The following is a 20,642-nucleotide window of genomic DNA, read 5'->3' on the forward strand; positions in this document are numbered from 1 at the left end:
CTTTTCTACATTCTCTGGGCACCCCAGCAAGAGAGTCTCCCTGTTCTCAGCTCTTGTGTACAGTCCCACTGCAGTCACTGGTGGGAGTAAATGCAGTGAAAGTCCTGCTTAATTCCTTTAGCCCAAGGATAGAGCAATCAAGCACACTTAGTGCAGATAATGTAGCTGCTAATTAATAACAAGCCTCTACTGTGTATGTAGGAATTGCTGTTTTTTCAGATGCTTATAACCTGGGCAAATTTGGCCAGATTTTGCCAGGAGCAGCAAGTATCACCGCCCAAGCCGCTGCTCCAGAGCATGGGGGCAGTAGAGCTTCTCAGTTAAATGATTTTAACAGTTTTACCAACATTTCCCCCCCCACCCCCAAGCTTTGTTCTCAAAAAGCAGTGAAGCTTAAAAAATAAAACAGTCATTTGGCCTAAGGCAGACACCAGGCATGGTAAGTTTCAGTCCAAATGGTCACAGTTGTACAGCAACTGAAAACAGCATTTTATAATGGAAAGTATTCAGCAACCTGACCTATGGTTGTTGGTGCCAGCTCTGCCGAGAATAAAATTTATGTGCTTAACAATTATTATCTCACCCAGCTTCCACTCCCATTTGGGAGGATTCTTCAGTGAATAGGAAGCAAATATACATTTAGTTTATGGTGACCAAAGCACAAAAAATAAATTGCTAGGGGGAAGGTGGGTTTGAGATCTTGTTTTTCTATTAGTAATCAGAATGCCAGACAAATGCTCTTAAAGGGAGCAATGTTCTTTATTTCCACATGAGGGGAAAAAACTGAATTCTTTTATCTGTTATTTCACAACTTATCAAAACCCTAACAAAAGGCTTTAGTCCCTCGGGTAGGTGTGACAGTTACAGCAATTCTCTTTTCAAAGAGAGGAGCAATAATTCCAATGTATAGCTGCTTACAGGTAAGCAAGTGACAGTGTAACTGCTAAGCCCAAATAAGCTATTTAGGGATGAAGTTAAAGTTTGATGAAATGCAAGCTGCATAGTCTGAAACAAACATGGCACAGATTATACTGGCACAAGTGTGCATACAAGGAATTTTAATCTGATTGCTACATAAACAATGGATGATTATATGGTATAAAACTGAGTTCTAAATTACCTTTTACTGATTATGATCATGTCTATTTTATTGCAAGTTAGACTGGTTAATAGTATGTCACAGAGCCAGAGGCAGCCCTGTGTTTTGCCTGAGTAACAAATGCAGGATAAGACCACATGTACCATAGGTTTCTTTGCACTTCTGCCAACTATAAGTAGGAAATATTGCTCAGTAATATGTTTTATTGCAATAAGGCTTTCCTATGGTTGTACAGTATGTATTGGAGGAGTGCATTTGACAATCACAGCATGTATGCTGTGTACATTTACAGAAGTGCAGACAAAAGAACTAAAAATATATAGTATGAATAAAGACCTGAGAAAACTTGGTAAAAATACACTCCTGTATTGCTAATGATACTATTCCCTAAGAGTGTAATTGTATTGAATTGGTTTGTCTTAAAAATCAATAAAAAGATTTAGATAAAAAATATGTATTCACATGAAGGATTTACATTTGACTTTTAAAAAGCAATATTTATATTTCCCTTTGAGATGGCAGAACTTACTTACTTATAGGCATACACGAAAATTTCACCTAATTTCTCTGTATGAATTCAGCACACTACCTTCAAATCAGTGTAAATTTCTTTCACAAAAAAAGTAAATTGATCTTTTAAAAAAGCACCTATGTCTATGTATTTTCTTGCTGCCCTCTTTGATTGTGTGAACTAAGCTGGTCTTGAATCACTACAGAGAAACCTATATTTGAATGAACAGGTAGTCCCTTTTCAAGGGAAAAAAAACTTCTATTAGCTATCTTTTTTGCCCTTGGCCAGAGAGCATTAGTTTAATCTTGAGTGCACCTCTAGCCTGAATTAACTCAAGTTTAAAAATCAACCATATTGATAAGCATGGCTGCATTTTAAATGCTCAGGAACTGAAAAGAGAAAATATCCTTAGCCATGTGCACCCAAACCTAATGGAAAACACTCGCTGGAGTGAAAGACTACTTCACACATTCTCCGCTCTATTTAGAAAAGAAACAGTGACTGGCATTCAATTACTAGAAAAGACTGAACAGATTAATATGTCTTTGGTAGGTATAAGGAAGTTTCTCTTCTGAACTCTCTATGTATCAGGTTCTCAAATATTGCTGTGCTCCTACATATATAGCCCAGGCAAGGTTTCCAGTTCTTTAATATATTTCTCTCTCTCTTCCCTTTATGAAATTTTTGAACAGGACAGGGCCTGGGAGCCAAATATAGCTCCTGGAATTCTACCGCTGCCCTCACCTTTAATCATGGAGGTAGCAGCCCATAGAAACTATAGGTGTCCGCACACAACATGCCAGGGCACTTGGGTCAAGATAGAGAACTGCATGCCCAGAGCTGTAGCATCTCTGGGCCACATCTGTATGTTAAAGGTGACAATTAAAAGGTGGCTAGGACGTCCTCTACTTAGGCAACCAAAGAGTGGTCCTCAGGCTCCTAGCTACTGCAGCCCTCGGGGTCACATACATTGAGTATTGAGTCTTTTAGAGGATTGAAGGAGGAGTCTATTTTTCTGTGAGAGAGCGCTGCAAAGCTTGTTGAAATTCTTCCTCCTCCTCTTCACGACGCCGTTTCTCCCGCTCCTGCTGCTCTCTGACAGACAACTCCATGGCAAGCTGTAAGTCTTTATCAAAGCTGGATGACTCGTTTGGAGTGCTAAAAGGGGGAGTACTTGAACTCATAATACAGCTCTCCTGAAGTGCCCTGGTGAGAGAGAAACACAGTTTCAAGAGCTGAGAGGTACATATCCCATTTTACTTCATTTTCTTCCTATCAGTTTTTGAGCAAGGTCTCTAAGAGACTCTCCAACTGCCAGATAGCCTCCCTTTCCTGAAGGGGAAGAAAGCAATCCCCAGGACAGTTACAGAGAGGATTGTGTTCTATGAAGGAGTAGTAGTCATGCAGTTTCCAAACTGGACATCCATTTTTCTCTGAAAGTTCCTGAGAGCCTGCTATCGAAGATCTGCTCCCTAATGGCTGTTTTCAGCAGCCTCTAAATGTGTACTCATCTAGTTTAGAAGCACAACCATCTGCATGTACAAAGCTGATAGTGAGATGATATTCTTTATGCATACACAAATGCTTGTTTGCATCTGCAAGAGGAAGAATCTAAGATACTGCAGCCTATTTTCAGAGGGCCATTAAAAATTTGCTCCTAAATTTGTAACAGGTAACTTAAGTTTGGGAAAAAAACAAAAATTCTCAAGTGTCCGGGGTGTGGTAAATAAGGGTGATGACACTTGTTAGAGGGGTCACATTAGCAGCTGTTGCAGGAGAAAAAGAGAATCTTGAATTCTGGTCTAGTTAAATAAAGGATCCTTTGTTCAGCGGGTGCTCAAGGGCTGGTTGAAGAAACCAAAACTCCAATCCTTAGACTGAGCTAGCAAGGCCATATTCTACTATACAAGGAGAACAAGGAGTCCGGTGGCACCTTAAAAACTAAGTGATTTATTTGGGCATAAGCTTTCGTGGGTAAAAAAAAACCTCACTTTTTCTTGAAAGCTTATGCCCAAATAAATCTGTTAGTCTTTAAGGTGCCACCGGACTCCTTGTTGTTTTTGTGGATAGAGACTAATACGGCTACCCCGATACTATACAAGGAGACTTGTTTGAGGTTCTTCTTGGAGACTAGCAGTACCACAAAGTATGTGATCTGGGCTTCTGTTCTTCTGCTGTGCCTTGCCTTATATGCCTGGGTGCTCTCCTACTTGGCTATACAAAGTGCAGCACGCCTGTGGGCTACTCTTGGAGGTACTGACACTCTGGCCCAATGCGTTTAAGAATTTTAGAAAAGTTGAAATTACCTTTGATACTGTATATTAAAGTCCTGCGCATAAGCCACTGCTCCATTGGAATGCATTCCTAAGGCTTCCTGGGGGAAAGGGCCACAGAGATTCAGGGATTAGCAATGCAAGTCATATTTGAACGTCATTTCTAAGTCAGACATGAATATCTCATTGATATTTGCGGTGACAAGTTTCAAAAACTTTCTGTGTTAAGATTCTTTTGAAAACTGCAATATTACAGGGATCTGTCATCCATTCCTGCAGAAGCTATAAATACCTTGGTATGAGTTTAGAGACGTGTCTTGCTATATACAGCTCATGTTAAAATAAAGAAATATTGCTTTGGTGGATAATATAAAGCTGAAACAAGAAGCTAACTCTGTATTAGGTGTACAATTACTTTGGTGAACTGGTACTTCATTTTTAAACTAGCCAAGCAAATTTTTCCAAGTCAAAACCAGGACTGAGGTAAAAGGAGACATACTATACTGTATCTAGAAAAAGAAAGAACATTGAACAGCTGGCAGTACAGACTTACTTTATTCCCACTGGACTCCAACAAACTCTGCTGAATAGCAAACTGCATTATTTCATTATCTTCATCTTGCACACGCACGTTTCTACCATCATGTTGAGTGTGATAAGATTTGGGGATCTCAAACACAGACTGGTCGACCTCAAAGCTAGAGGCTGTAGAAGCTAAAAATATACTGTATTGTACGCTTACAGCTTGTTAATCCAAAAATCAACTCCTCAAACCCACTTTCATTTATATAAATAAGCCAAGACAACACCCCAAGAACATAAGAATGGCCAAAGTGGGTCAGACCAATGGTCCATCTAGCCCAGTATTCTGTCTTCCGACAGTGGCCAATGCCAGGTGCTTCAGAGGGAATGAACAGAACAGGGAATCAATCATCAAGTGATCCATCCCCTGTCTCCCATTCCCAGCTTCTAGCAAACAGAGGCTAGGGATACTTCAGAGGATAGTTTTGCATCCCTGCCCAATAGCCACTGACAGACCTATCCCCCATGAACTTATCTATTTCTTTTTTGAACCCTGTTATAATCTTGGCCTTCGGTTCAGGCGAACCACCCACAGTACATCCATCCTATGTGAATGGGGTCCGGAGAGGCTTGCATAGCAGCCAAGGTACAGGAATAAATAGAACAGATGAACATGGTGCCAGCAAGTTTTGCAGCAGGGAAAACCGACATGTGGCACCAAAGAACTAAGCAGGCTACACTGAACTTTGATAAGTAAAAACAAGAGAGAGGCAAGTTTGCCAAAAAGTTAAGAAACACAAAGTGCAGCCAACCTATCGCTAAGGCTGATGATTCCTAGCAGAAGAGTTTGTCAGCAGCTCACAGGGGAATGCATTATACATATGCAATGTTGTTTCCCCATTATCGTGCACATCCTCCCCATTGTAGCCCTTTCTATATAAGCATGGAAACAAATCCATCGCTGACTATTTACCATTGTACTTCTCACATACACAGGTTTTGTATAAACGATAAAGGCAAGAACATTAGTCTCCAGTACCCAAGGAGTTAACCTGGAACAGGCAATTGAGTGGGGGTTTTGAAGTGAGAATGGGTTAATCTGATTGGTGAATACACATTCCAGCCACTTAGATATTTTACTACACATATGGCTTTCCAGATCAGTTACAGTAAGAACCACAACCTACTGTGGTCTCTTCAGTTCAAGCCTGTAGAGCCTACAGGTTTGCTTTATTCTATAAATCCCATTGATAGCAAGTACACAAACAAAGCCCTCGCATAAACCCACCAGAGCTTTACACCTTCTTACCCAACTCACACTCTGCACCTTCAGCAGTTTGTGATGAAGTTTCCTCAGCTGTCCTGCAGCCATTAACATTTTCAAATGTAATTCGAGCATTAAGCACGTGAAACAAGGGAATTTCTGTAAATGGAAGAAGTACAAGATTTCTGTGAGACACAGCAGAGCCACACACTTTTCCACAGTTACAGCAGCAGCAATGGGTTTTTATACATGCTTAAAGAGAGAAATTTCACAGATGTTATGTAGCCGTACAGTGAACTGCACCTCACTTTACCACAGAATAAAATTTCAGTAGTCAGTTCGTCTCATAACTTAGCACTGTGCAAGTGAAGTTTTTAGACACGCATTACATTCACAGAACAGTCAACCAACCCACCTCCCCGCAATACACCCGGTGCTGATCACTGCAATGCACTCTTCACAGGGACACACCTTGATGCCATTTGGAAGTTGCAGCTAGTGTAGAATGCAGTGGTGGCCCCTTTATGAAGCCACAGCTCTATGAAGAGAGCACATCACACCTTGCTTCTTGCCTGCAGTGGCCACCTCAGTGAAGTTTAAGATGATGATTTTGACCTATAAAGCCCCAATTATTTGAGTCCCAGCTTTGTGAGGAGAGAGGTGGTCTCTTGAGATACTGAAACAGTTGCAGTTATGCAAGGCACTAGTGCTAATAGACGGGACTAGCAATAGCTAGTTCTTAGCGAGGTATCTTTGCCTTTGGAATTCACTTCCCCGCTTGGTCCTTCAGAGCTGAGATTTAAGGACCATCCAGATATATGGTAAGGCTCAGCTGTTTTCCCAGGTTCTCTGACTGGGAGATGGGTGGGGTGACAGGTGGCATTTTTAGGAACTGCACTGTATTTTAATTTTTGTCCCTGTTTTTAAACCTTTGTGCTGTGGTGGAGAACACGAATAGAAGCAAAATGGAAATGAAGAAAGAGTCTAAGTGCAAAAGATTGCTGAACAGTACCAATTTTGACAGGAAATCCAGGTGGAAATTCCAAAGTGATGAAGTCTTTAAGTCTAGCAAAATGAGCACTGGCTCTGGCCATCAGATCAATGATGGGAGTGACCTGCTCCATGAGAGAGAGGGGGAATTCTTCACACATCCACAAGGTTGCTTTAAACCTGTAACAGCGAGTTATACACAAGGATATTAGAAGAGTTTTCACTTTTCTACTATACATGTGGCAAAATACACATAGTATTAGGCTGATGACAATACCAGTAGGGTTGGAAAATGAATTATATGGCTCTGGCGCATACTGGGATACATAGCTTCTTTTTGAAGCTGTGGCCTACCTGAACTATAACCCAGCTAAGCAGTAAGGACCAAGAATAATTACCATCCAAGAATGGCTTAGAATGCATGCAGTGAGAAGGTGGTGTCAGTCCAGTTTCCAGCAGACAGATGTGTGCATCACAGAAATCAAACCTCATAACTGTCACCCTGGTTGGAGGTCTCAGAGGCTGAAGACCGAACTGCACTCCCAGTCAGACTCGAGGCACAGCATGGGAGAAGCTAGTGTTGGCACTCTCCATGTTACGTCTGGTTTGCTGATAGACTTCAGCCTCCAGAGCCCTCAGACAGACTGGCACCATTCACTTGTCTAAAGGGTAGGATTTTACTAAAATGGTTAGCATTCACCTAACTCTCCTCCCACTGGTTTTATAGGGAGCATGGGCAGGCAGGCCAAGACTGAGTGCTTTTGAAAATGCCACCCTTAATTCAATCCCCACTCCCTGAATAAAGTGAATTGTATTAGACATTTACAATATGATTTCTAAAAGCAAAACACTGGAGGAGAATCAAAGCAGGTAAACCTCAAACAGGAAGAGTTTAAGACAAGCATTGCAAGTTATACATTAACATTTCTCACTTCTGTGTTCTAATAGTGACTTCTTTGGGTCTTCCTATGTCCCTATCTTTCAGGTCGAATTTCGGGTCAAAATATTCCTCCAGAGTAATGGCTGTAGGGTTATTCATTGTGGCATACTCTGTTTTGAGGTCCTGTAAAAATAAACAGTACATAATATGTAGACATCAACGCCTCCTACAGAAAGCTTCAGCTGGTATCTCAGATTCTAGAGCAATCTAAGTGACAACTGCATAAAGCAGCACATTTCACCTAAATTGAGAGTCAGCAGTGAAATGAACACAGATACAACAGACGAAAAGACAGATCTATACATTAATATAGTGCTTTTCAAGCAGATTGTAGATCTCACAATGCTTTATGAAGACAGGAGAATCTACCTACAAAAATGTAGCCAAACTAGAATGGTGTGAGGATTTAATATGTCAAAATTAGAAACTATGAAGAAGAGCTCTGTGCGGCTCGAAAGCTTATCCCTCTCACCAACAGAAATTGGTCCTATAAAAGATATGACTTCACCTGCCTTGTCTCTCTAATATCCTTGTGACCGACATGGCTACAACTACACTGCATACATAATATAAAGCAGTCCCAGGCTCCGCATTATTCAGAGTAGCCAGTATTCTGGTGGGGACTTCAAATTCCAAGAAGGCCAAGTACCTAAGCAAGATCCTCAGCAAAACCCATGGCAGAGCCATCAGCTGGTAAATCCATTACCTACTCATCTTTAAACCCGGACAGATGTAAAAGCATTTTCTCTTATGCAGGGCTGGTAACATCAATAATTCACACTCTGCATAGAGCCCAAGGACACCTCCCATTTCTCAAAGTTGCTATATGCTAGCATGCTGCTGCAGCACTTGTACCCCCTGCCACTTCTTTGTATTGCTGGGTCACCACTGAAACATCATATCTTCAATCCAAAGCTGCTGCAGGTCTGCAAGCTTACAGGTTCAGTACATTTGGTTATTCCAGTCTTTTTGGAGTGGGGGGAAGGGTGGGGGAGGGTAAGAACAGAAGCCCATGGCAAACCCTCAGAGTCTCATCTCACTCCAGCAGCCCAATTTCCCACTCTTCTTTCCAGATTCCATGACCCACCTCCAGTCCTGAGCTTCTTCAAAAGGAAAGGTACAATTACTCTTACAGCAACAGGTGGGGGTGGAGGGATTAAAACTCTCAAGTGTAAGTCTAGAACCCAGCGTTTGAACTAAGTTTCTAGAATTGAAGAAACAGTTTTGATGAAGCTGTGGCATAAGATCCATATAATTCATTCGTGTTACTTCTCAACACTGCAGTGACTGCTTTTAAAGTCCGTGATGAGAGAAAGATTTTACTCACCTGTGCACCATACTCATGCTCTACAGTACCAAGAAAAGATTCCAGTGGATTTCTGTCAGCTTGAGAAAAAGGGAGGGAGAAGAAATAGGCTCATTAGCAGAGTTAATTAACACAGAAGTGCACATGCATCCACTCAGGCTCTGTGACAAGGGAAGCCCCAGCTCCACAGTGAAAAGAAGATGGACAGAGCCTTGTTTGCACTGCTCATTCAATGCAGGACAACTGTGGCAAGGCTGGTTTTCGATGAACCCTTTGCTAGAAAAGCCCAAGATTTAAGAATAAAATGGGTGAAGGGATGATGATTTTAAGGACACTAACATCGGGGGCACCTAAAATTTATCATTGTCCACCATGCCTCGTTTCTGGGAGTGTCTGTAAACTGCCGAGAGGCAATTGTTCCCCCACACAAGGTTATGGTCTTGCTTCCACCTTCTACTATAATCTCAATACGCACCCCAGAATTAAGAATACAAAAATAATGCAGACATCTTATGGTTTTAACCAAGGTAAAAAGAACAGATATGAAGTGAAAGTACAGAGGCTTTCAGGGCAGAGAATATGCAGGGACAGAAAATGAAACCATAGGGGAGGGTACCACCTTTTGAGGCTCTAGAGGAAACTCTGACACTAATTTTCAAACACTTTTTTCCAATAATTAGAATCAAAACTACACAGAATCATTCACACTTACATTGGAACTTCAGCGAGCCAAGTAATAAGCCACTTCAAGTACACAGCAATTGGAATTAGCTACAGCAGGTTCAGAGGCAAGTGAGAGTAACCTGCCCGGTTACTCTTCACCATGCATGTGTTGTGCACAAAGGTTATGTCCTGCCTCTATGTACAAAGATCTTAACAAAATGTTCTATTTAGTTTCAGATAACCTATGGGAAGTTACCTTTATATCTTTTTTTCTCTTCTTCTGTCAAGTGTTCTGTTCGGATTTTTGTGACAACATTCACATTGTTTGCTGTATAGACCTTTAAAAAGGATATTAATTATTATTATCATCATCATCTATCATATGTATTACTGTCGTGCCTAGGGGTTCCAGTCATAGACCAGGGCCCACTGACAACTATTAAAGATAAGAAAAGCAGCATCTTTAAAGTTACCCAAGCAACAAATTCAAAAAGTTAAACCAAGAGGCAGAGGAAAGAGGAGGAGCAAGAATCCGTCTACCTTTAATGTATCAGAAATCAGTGAAACATGGTTGTGTGATCTGCCTATTTAACTCATTTTTCCATGAAGTGCTGAAAATGTTACAAATATGTATTGTTATGTCATTACTTTGACAGAGTCCCATGCTAATGCTGAGCTAGACAGCCATCTGCTGGGCAAGCTGCTAGAAAGAATATAAAAATATCTATCCAAGAATCCATTAACAAAGGAAAACTAGCTAGCATGAATCATCATTTAGGTCCAATCCTACAGCAGCAAAAGTCAAAGGAGTTTTGTCATTGACTTCAGTGAGAACTGGGTCAGGCCCTTCCAGAAACTCAGGTGCTTGCAGACAAATTTCTTGTTAATGAAGTTGGTTCCAGCTGAAAGATTGGATGGGCACTTTAAACTGAGGAAGTGTAGAATCCCCCACTTACGTGTTAATTTTGAGGGAGAAGGGACAGGGAAGAGCAGTCAGGCTGTGGCTGTGCTCTCTCTTTCTACTTAAGAAGTCACTGATAAGATTCTGCAGATGGAATTATGCAACAACTAGAAGGAACTCCGGCTCTCACGGGTGCGCGCTCATACTTAGGAGTGGTTCCGCGGCAGTGATAGGATTCAATCCTTGTTGGTTTGACCCCAAACAACCAGAGGGGTGAGAAGGTCCATTTACGTTACCAATTTTTTGACCATACCAGAGCTTCAAATGAATTCAGTTTCACACTTTAACAACAACAAAAAACCCCGCACATTAAAAGAACAATAAGTCTGCAAAGACCTACACTCACAAGTCAAGAAATGCCAGAACCTTAAATTGGCCCTCTTGAGCATCTACATTATGTTACAATTTAATTACATGGTCACATACCACCCGGGATGGACAGTGCTCATTGAATGGGAAGCTATTGTTTATTTTAATCCTCATTTAGTGTACAGTAAATAATGCAGTAGACTATATACCATCCAAATCCTTCACCAAACAGAGGTAAATTAGAATTTCTTCATAGGTTTTCCATGGTGCTCTCATTGTAGTATCTTAGTTCTTTACAAAGATTAATGAATTTATCTTAACAACCCTGTGACCTGAGTGGGTATTATCCCCATTTTACACACGGGGATCTAAAGCACATGGCAATTAAGGTCAGAAGCGTCAACAAATTTTGAGTGCCCAATTTGACAAGTCAAGGACCTGAATTTTTAGAGTACTTAGAAAGTGCTATGTTCAGAGTACCTCTCCCATTGACCTCAGTTGCAGTTTTGAGTTCTCAGCTCTTTTGCAAAAACAAAAAACAAAAAAACTAAATGCAACCTCTGGATATCAAGGTAGGCACTCGAAAATGAGGAACAGTTCGTGACTACCAGTGAAAAAGTTTGTTTACTTGACTTGCCATGTGATGCTGTGGACTCTGTGACAGAGGCAGGGATAGAATCCGATTCTCCAGAGTGGCGTTCAACCACTTTAGCCACGTTTTCTCTTCCTGCAGTTCCCTGCCCTCATTCACCAGAATCCCCTTTTAACTTCAGCAAGAGATGAAGCAGAGGTCCTACAGATTCTATTCTACACAGGTTCTTCTACCATGCTCATTACCATAGTATCTGAATGCCTACAGCAATGTGACTAATAATGGGCACATAACTGGTCCCTCATCCTCTCCCCAGAGGAAGGTGTGCGTGCAGGGGACGACTGTGTTTGGGATTTTATAATACACACTCCTACTGATATATTTATTTTAGAGAAGGCAAGGTCAAAGAAGTACACTTGCACTGAGAATGAAAAGTGGTGAGATTTGGATTGTCCTTAGTTTCTGGGAGAGTTCATTCCACAGTCTTGGGGCAATCCCAAGAAAGCTCTGTCTACTGCGCAGATGCACTTTACTCTTATGGTAGAAAGTTACATTGTGCCAGAGGAGTGGAGTTGTCAACCATGGTCTTCATCCCAGAGCTTGAGTTATCTTTGAGAGACCCTGGGTCCAGGTCACTGAGTACCCTGAAAATAAGGACCAAGACCTTAAACTTGACTCAATATTTTATAGGAAGCTAGCAACGGAAGCTGAGGATGGGTCTGATGTGTTCACAGTGTTGCTGAGGAGACATGCTGCAGTGTTCTGTACCAGCTGGCGTTTCCTAAGCACTGAAGGCTTCATGTGCAGGAAATAGTCCAAACGACTGTAGTCCAAACGAGGTGACAAAGGCATAAATAATGAGGCCAGGTCACTGTCCACCAGTCTCCTAGCCAATGGGAGATGGTGGAAACAGTACCTTGCATATGCTGCTATGAGAGAACTTCACATCAGTGATGAATTCAGGAGTCTCCTAAGCTATAAGACAGAATTGACCAATTGTGGGTATGTACCTTCAAACAAAAGTGACTGCACCAGGGCTGTGAATCATTCAAAATGCTTTCCTCTGCCCACCAGCACAGCTTCTGTTCAGCTTCAGCCAGCTGTTCTTTGTCCTTGGATTTCACCCAAGCACTAGGCAGTCTTTGTGGCAGTGGGATGGGCACGTGGTGAAGGAAAGGTAGAGCTCCATTACCTGCATATTGGTGGCACTGGAGTCCATGTTGCCTAATGGCTGTGTGTAGATGATGAATAGGACTGGAGAGAGAATTGATCCTTGTGCAGCTCCACAAGGGAGGAGTCAGTTTCCCATCACTACTCATAGGATGCATCCCTCCAGGAAGGGCTTAAACCATTTTAACGCATTACATTGACTGCTGCCACCTTTCTCAGGAGAGACAATAGTATCTTTATATGGTCAACAGCAGTGAATGCTGCAGAGAGGTCCAGATGAGAGTCAACATTTCAACAGTGAATGGGAGATGATCGGTGGAGTGGGCATGGGATGGAAACACTTTGCTAGTGGGTTTCACAGCTACTTGACAGACAGCAAAGGAATGTAGATACACAGAAACAATGAGCTCAATTCTAAGTTCTGGAGAAAGCATTCTCTAGTGGTTATACCATTCTCCCTTTCTCCCCAGCAGCCTCTCCCTGTCTGCTTTTGCTCCTACCCCCACCTCCTGAGCTCCTGCCCCTTTATCTGCTACAATCTCCATGGTGCCTGTCATCCCATGTTCCCCTCGCAGCTCTCACCCACGGACACCCCTCTTGCTATTTGGTATCCTCTCCAAGACTTGTCACTCCCAAAACAGATCTGGTGGCAAAAACACAGAAGTTACAGATACCAAAGCAAGCTATAAAAATCCAAGATACACAGGGGATACAGAAGATCACAATTATAATTCAATTAGCTATGAGATGAGATATCTTAGTTGTAAAGAATTGCTTTTTACCTTTGCTTCATAACCATTAACACCTTCTGCTTTCTCTGTCCTCCATACCCAAAATCCCGATGTATTTCTGATAAAGAGTAAACACCACAATTATCTATGCATTTGCAGTTTATATTTAGCCCCAAGCCCCTGTTTTCCATAACAACATTTCACCTGAATAGTGTTTTGAGAGGTACCAAAAGTAACAGCTCTAGAGAAAAGGTGCAGCAATACCATAAGCTGTCCCTGCAAACACCAACACCCTTTTCCAACACAGGACTCAGAGTATTTTAATTTCTGTTCACATTCAGACTTTGGCTTAATTGCAGAGACCAACGAACCGTGACTTTAGTTTGTGATGTGAATGCCTGACCAGCTAAGAATTGGGAGTTTCTGGAAACCATTGCATCATTTCTATCATTATTAACTTGCTGAGCTTTATCTCAACTAGCAACACGTAGCTGACAGTTGGGGGAACTGGACTGGTAGAGCTGAAGAAACATTTATCTATGAAATGTCGGGTAATGTTTTCAAACGCTCCTAAGTCCCATTTTCAAAATGAATTTAGAAACTTAGGAACTTAAGTCCCATTGAGAGTCTGTGAATCTTAGAACTTAAAGACTAACATGTTACCCCTTAAGTACATCTCAGTATTCAAGGAAAGAAAAAAATCTTTACACATCTAGTGGAATCAATTAGTGAGCTTTGATAACTGCTGTCCCTCAGTGGCCGCAATTCTGCATCCATGTTTTGACAAACTCTTCTTCCTTGCAGTAAAAAACCAAAACAAAACAAAATCCACATGTCTTCCAGCAGTTATAACAACTGCTTTATAGCACCCCAGAAATGTGCAGCACAATAGAGATGCTTCCTAGAGAAAGCAAGCTCATTTGAGCTCTTTTGACCATGCAGATTAAATGCCGGATAAACTAATGTAACAAAAGGAGGAATAGGGTTATAAGTAGTTTGCTGTCTTTTCTAATTGATAATATTTAGAGATATTCTTATAGACTTATATGATTAAGCTAAAGCCAGAGTAGAACGAATAAGTCAAGAAAAGCTGTAAACCCTATTATTGGTTTTTCAGTACTGCACATATGCTTCACAAAATAAGCAGGAACCACCGGTACATATCGGAAATCAGAAGATATAACCCTTGCCTCACTAATATGGGAAACCAAATCTTATGGTGCAAATGGACTTCACACCAAATGGAAATTGTTTGCAAGACAAGAACTAATGAGCTGAGAGGTTATAAAGTGTCTATACGGAAGAAGATATGCAGTTATTGTTACATCCCGTATTATTTTTAAGATACATATTACAAGGCTTTTAAAAACTACATTGCAAGTATAATAATCTTGCATATTTCATATCTGGAGGATTTGTTCATTAAGAGAAGCTTAAATACCTTACCTTTCAAAAGCAATATTTTTAGTATCAAGGCACGTATTAATAATTGGAGACGTAAGGCGTCTTTCCACCTCCTTTCTTTCTGGCGTCACAGAGCCCAAAGTCAGACGCTTCATTTGTTGAGAGATTTCAAAACGCTCTGTCGTGACAACTTTGTCATCATGGTTTATCTCAATTAGTTCTGCCCAGCCTCCGGTATCTGTTGAAAGGATATATTTTATGGACTACAGACTTCAGAACTAACCTTCAGGATGAAGAGCTGACCAAGACACACACTATAGATTAAAATGAGGATTAAAGCTGCCTTGCAAAGTTTTAATCACTCACTTACCTCGGGCAAGTTTTTTAAGTTACTACACACCAACGTGGTGAGGATGTGCAAGCGGACTGTGTGCCTGCCCAAGTCATTTTTATGATCATTTTGCATAATGGAATTAAGAGACTAATAATGAAGCTTCAGGCCTCCAAGAAGAAAAACACAGCAGATTTTCTTTTTGGTTTTGTTGAGAGTGGGAGAGAAGGGTAAAGTCAAGTTCTAGTGATTCCTATTTGCTCCAGAAGATTTTTCTTAACAGAAAGTCCAACCACTTCTGCTTAGCCCAGTGACCTGAAATCCCAGAAAACGCACTTCCCAGCTCAGATAAGTCTGTGAAAGCATGCAAAAATAAAGCTTATAATTACGTGTGTCCTTTTAGTAACACTAGGAATCTGTCGGTGTAGTTTGTGTACTAATTGATGATCAATGAATCAAATGTACTAAAGCATTTACCTTCTCCCTTGAAAATTAAGCTACGTTTCCCTCGTTCCCAGCTCATATTTTCAAAGCCCAATAATGTGATATCAACGCGTAACTTAGCTCCGCTTTTCCAGATGCGACAGGTATCATTTGGACAGACTCTGGAAACGAGTGGAACTATAAAAGAAACAATGACACACACAGATGCAAATATAAAAATCCTTAACAGAGAGGACAAATGTAGGAAGACTAAACTCAGCCAGAAGTTATGTGCTTGGTGAAATTGCTTGGTGAAAATGTTATGGTCTGTGTTATGCAGGCCATAAAGTAGATGATTATAATGTTCCCTTCTAGCCTTAAACCTATGAATCAATGTCTAGATAACAAAGAACAGAGAGATTATCAGGACTGATTCTTGATTTATTGATGAACACAATAGGGAAACGAAACACGAGAACAGACCAGTGGCCTGATGCAATTTTGTAACCTGCCTCATGCAATGGCTAAATATGTAGTGGTTTGGAGAAAGTCAAATCACTTGTAATGCTATTTTGCAGTGTAAAGGAATAAGTTTCCGGAATATTTTGTCTTGATGCATAATGTTTGTGTAACTGTCATAACTTATATGTCTCCCAAAAATCAGAATGGCCTTAGAAGAATCTTCAGCACAGTACTCCTTTTTTTAAAAAGGAACTTAAACAAGAGATGTTTGAAGGAAGGGTACAGTTTGTGCAGCAGGCTAAGGTGGTCAGAAGGAATCTTCAAGACTTAAAAGACTTTTTGGGTTGAAGGAAAAAAATATGGGTTGGGAGAGAGTAAGGGCTCGACAATTGTTTTTTCTTTGCAAACATACTTTTTATTTCAGCAATTTTTAAAACTTAGAGGTAAGAAAGATGTAAAAAATCCCCTAAAAAAACAAACTTACCCCAGCTAGTGAATTCCCATTTCATTTCCACATAAAAATCAGAAGTCTAGTGTAGAAAAAAAGTATTCAAATGAACGACCAAGGGAGAGAACACTAGATTAATATTCAGTACAGCATGTCAAATGTACATTTTAGAAACAAGAGAAAGTAGAGGTTTTGAGATGCTCCTGATAGGAAGCACAATGAAACCAACAAGTATGAATTTTACATGTGCTGATATTTGTCATTTAATTTAAATTAATGGGCACAGAGTGTAACACTGTTCTGCAACAGTCTAACGCTATCATTGTTTTCTACTGAATTACTCTTCATTTGTTATTCTACTACAAAAGCACATAACTCTCAGCCTTTGACGTAGGAAGAATAAGCATCCTCCTCCAAGACCCGAGATCATTAATAAAAAACAGAGAAAACTCCATAGTCTCCCACATGTTTATATAGAGCTGATAGGCACAATTTTGCATCATGCATCATCTTGACTTTAAAGTTGCCGATTTAAGTCACCTAGAACCAAACTAACAATTCGTCCAGCTGCAACTGATCAGCATGCAATTCAGGTCTCACTAAGCATTTACCTCATTAATTTTTTGGAGTAATTCAGGAACCCCTCCAAGTGTTGCAGACGTTTGGTGGTAGTCTCGATGCTGCAGTATCAGGTATGCCATCTCTGGGTCTCCTGTGCTTACAGCCTCATGTAAAACTGCAAGAAACCCAAACACAGGCAAGGTTTAATATTAACAAAAGCAAAGTGAACACTGCAGCCACATCCCACGGTCCTAAGGTGACATTTATAGAGACAGATTTTAGACCCTCAATGTTGAAGGTGAAAACTATTAACTGCCTGTGAGCTGATCTCTTACCTGTCCATCCCTGTGCATTCTCTTTGGTAACATCTGCCTTGTGTCGAAGAAGGACTTTGGCAGACTCTATATATCCCAAGGAAACAGCAAGGTGCAGCAAGGTCCGACCCCGTGGGTCACGCTGATCGACGTCCTGTTGAGTAATCAAGAGTTAGTGCAGCTTCAGCATTAGCTATCAAATGTAAAATCAGAACACATTTAAGAAAGTTAAAACAAACATTTTCTGCAATAAGCTGTAATCACTCAATATGTATTCCTACAGAACAGTTCGTTGCTTGGAACCACTTATCCTACATGACTTGCTCTGATACTGCTATTGAACTGCCATCTTAAAACCCTGATCCTACCACCCTACTGAAGTCAAACAGGAGTAGAACTGGGCATCATAGAAGTGATTGTGGATAAGGGAGGTATGTGTCACCATGACAGGAAAAGGGGAGGGAAGTGAGAGGGAGGAAAAGGGGGGGAAACAAAAACATTCTAGATTATTCCTTCCCCCTCCCCCACTTCTTCATGAACAGTTTCTTTTAGGAGGAGTAGACAGTGCTCCATTCTTTTTATTTTGTACCATGGGCAGTCACCAGTTAAATGGCCACTGGAGGGTATAATGGAAGATATCCAACATGTTGAAATCAGCAAAAATTTTCAAGAGCAGGCGACAGTTTACAATGTACATTTTGTATTTTTTGGTGAGAATATGGACGAACATGACAATTAAAAAAGCATCTATTTGACTGACACACAGAACAATGAAGAGTGAGTGCATTCTCTACAAATCACTAAGAAATGGAACTACACAAGGCACAAATATCCAAAACATGCAAGCACAACATACTCATACCTTACATATATTTTTCACTACTAGCTTTAGAGATTTGAAACAGAAGAGCATCTATAACTAAAGGAAAATGGGAAAAGTCAAGAGTGGGCTAAGAAAAGAAAGTTATTACATAACTTAACATGGTTATTTGACAGCATTATGTTTAAAACACCAAGTAGTGAACATAAAGGAATCTGAGTTAAACCATCCTCATCTCATTGCTGCAGCTCATATGATCTTCAATCCTACTTTCTCCAAACTGCAATGCCTATTGCAGTGACCAAAATATAAAGGACTTTGGAACAGTCTTATCTAAATTTCTTTGCTACGATTATCCTGTAGCTGTACATTATAGCCATTTATCATTTCATATGCTGACTGTATCTGGCTAGTTTCTTTCAATCCCTCAAACCCTATCAAAGCACATCTGCCACACACAGCAAGCAGTTTGTCCTGAAGACGTAAGGGGAAGTCTACTCCCAGAATGCCTTTTAAAACTTTCATTTAAGAGAGATGTTTCTAGGCTTGATGGAATATGTCTTTCTAACCCTTCATATGTTGCCTGTCTTCTTGTATTGTAAGCTCTTTGGGGCAGGGAACAGGACTACTGTGTGCACAAACAGGGCTTCATGCATTGTGGGTGATACCAGAATACAGATAATAAAAATAAACTGAGGCAGTAAAATCATCTTTGTTAAGTTACAAGTGTTTATTTTAATAATGCTATAACCTTAAAAGAGAGAGATGAACACCCCAACCAAGGGGTCAATAATATCTATAGAGAATCCCTTAGTACAGACTGAAGATTATATGAATTAGAGACAGTAACATTATTCCAAGATTCTCAAGAAACAACACAGGTATGCTTTAAGCCAATACTAGTGTTTCATAGTGTATAGCTGGAGTTGTGGATGACCATCAGGATTTGTGTCAGAAGGTAGCATTAGCTGATGAGTTCAGAACACATACTCACTGTCTCAGGCACAATACAAGCAAACAGGCTATGCTTCTACCAGTGTGTACCCTGCACTACTGTCCTACTAGCATGTTTGTTGCTTGGGATCTGATACAGATTTGAATGTTTCTCCTACTGCCTTTCTTTTAACTCTGGTACTTTCATCACAGCTCTTGGCTGACTGCTGGATTTTTGTGTTCTCTGTTCTACAGTGAGCCATGATGATCAGCTATTTTCTACCACAGTTGTGGTTCTATAGTCTAGCAAGTGCAAAGCTGCTGGGCTCCTATGTTCTAAGGCAGCCAGTGAAGCTCCGAGGACTATACTTGAAATAAGCCCTTTGTGTCTTAACAAGGAAGGAAATTACTGCCTTGACAATCTTTGCAAAGCAGTAATCTTAACACCAGATCAGTACTGGGGAAGGAAGATAATGGCTCAACACAATATAAAGAAAGAAAAATAAAACCCTTCAATTTTCAGCGAACTGCTCCCTGAGGGTGCCATTCTGATAAAAAAAATCAATTTGTGTTTCATCTTCAGCAGTAGCTGACACCCTACTGCGTGTTGGTTTCCTCCTCCTCCTCCTCTCTCTCTCTCTCCTCCCAGCTAGGTGGTACTTATTTGCTTCTTTTCTGGCAAAAAGCATTAGTGCCTGTCACATCTGCCTGTCTTTTGGCCCTGATTCAAATGATTTCTAACATTTTCCTGACAGCTACGGAGTTTTTTACAATCCATCTGTATCTCTCTCAATGCCTTGAATCTGGCTATATTGAAAGACAGTCAAATATTTAATATGCAGAAGTTGCATGACAAAGGGTATAATCTCTATGCCTTCCTGAGGTGATCCCCTTTTAATCACAAAGAGCTGTAAAAAAAACCAAACAAAAATAAACCCCTAATAAGTTTAACAAAGAGAAACTTAACTAAGATATAAAGTTACTTTCTAAGTCCCCATGTCACTTAAAATGCATATAGATGATCTATTATCCTGATCTAATTATCAGTCCATCATGCCCTGTATTCTGCCTTGAGCAGTTTCAGAGGAGGACAATCCCTATTCCTACAAGAAGTCACTGCACCATATGTTGGTCTGGTGCCCATTTTACCTTGCCTTCCAGCTCTTTATCCAGCTGTCTGTAGTCATTATTCCAGACTAAGACGTGCAGAGGAAACTTGCTACTAGCCTCACGTGGAGAGCTCATCTTGCCAGTATTAGAGGGTTCAATCCTCCCTGGGGGGTGCCTGCCCACTCTGATCTCCCCCTCTTTGTTTCTCACAGGGCCCTTACCAAGCCCCTCAGCCCTAGCCCCACAAGACTCTCTCCCCACTGACTCCCACCCCCTTCTGGTGCCTCACAAATACCCTCCCCACATCAACCCCCTCAAACAACCCACATGCCAGCCCCCAGCCCCTCAACCTCTGCCCCCCAACAGGCTCCAGCCCCCAGCCCCCTCTACCCCTCCAACAGGCTCCAGCCACCAACCCCCTCTACCCTCCCCAACAGGCTCCAGCCCCTCAACCTCTGCCCCCCAACAGGCTCCAGTCACCAGCCCCCTCTGCCCCCCAACAGGC

General features: G+C 41.1%; 1 protein-coding gene across 3 annotated transcripts; it reads right to left on the reverse strand.

Annotated features, from left to right (window-relative positions):
* Positions 1-740: 740 nt before the first annotated feature.
* ANKRD13A (ankyrin repeat domain 13A) lies at positions 741-20,396 on the reverse strand. 3 transcript variants are annotated; one of them, XM_024196417.1, is made up of 16 exons: positions 20,177-20,262; positions 18,137-18,193; positions 17,296-17,428; positions 17,011-17,135; positions 16,436-16,481; positions 15,544-15,687; positions 14,778-14,973; positions 13,383-13,449; positions 9,825-9,906; positions 8,927-8,985; positions 7,592-7,722; positions 6,682-6,839; positions 5,715-5,828; positions 4,437-4,597; positions 3,917-3,984; positions 741-2,816 (listed from the first exon to the last, which is right to left on the reverse strand). In XM_024196417.1, exons 2-16 carry the CDS (start codon positions 18,185-18,187, stop codon positions 2,618-2,620), a joined length of 1,734 nt encoding a protein of 577 aa, XP_024052185.1. In that variant the 5' UTR covers positions 18,188-18,193; positions 20,177-20,262; the 3' UTR covers positions 741-2,617. The 3 variants fall into 3 exon arrangements, with proteins under 3 accessions (XP_024052185.1, XP_024052184.1, XP_024052183.1); XM_024196416.2 differs by lacking the exon at positions 18,137-18,193 and having other exon boundaries at positions 5,724-5,828; positions 20,177-20,396; XM_024196415.2 differs by lacking the exon at positions 18,137-18,193 and having other exon boundaries at positions 20,177-20,396.
* Between the last annotated feature and the right edge of the window lie 246 nt (positions 20,397-20,642).

Source organism: Terrapene carolina, unplaced genomic scaffold (assembly GCF_002925995.2).
Source record: "Terrapene carolina triunguis isolate 2854851 unplaced genomic scaffold, T_m_triunguis-2.0 Scaffold234, whole genome shotgun sequence".
NCBI classification, from domain to species: domain Eukaryota; kingdom Metazoa; phylum Chordata; order Testudines; family Emydidae; genus Terrapene; species Terrapene triunguis.

Coding starts and splice junctions, on each gene's coding strand:
- ANKRD13A (XM_024196415.2), bottom strand. CDS start 20,272: ATGAGCTCTCCACGTGAGGCTAGTAGCAAGTTTCCTCTGCACGTCTTA. Junction 14,974..15,543: donor CTTAATTTTCAAGGGAGAAG/GTAAATGCTTTA, acceptor TCCTTTCAACAG/ATACCGGAGGCTGGGCAGAA. Junction 9,907..13,382: donor TTAATGGTTATGAAGCAAAG/GTAAAAAGCAAT, acceptor TCCTTTTTAAAG/GTCTATACAGCAAACAATGT.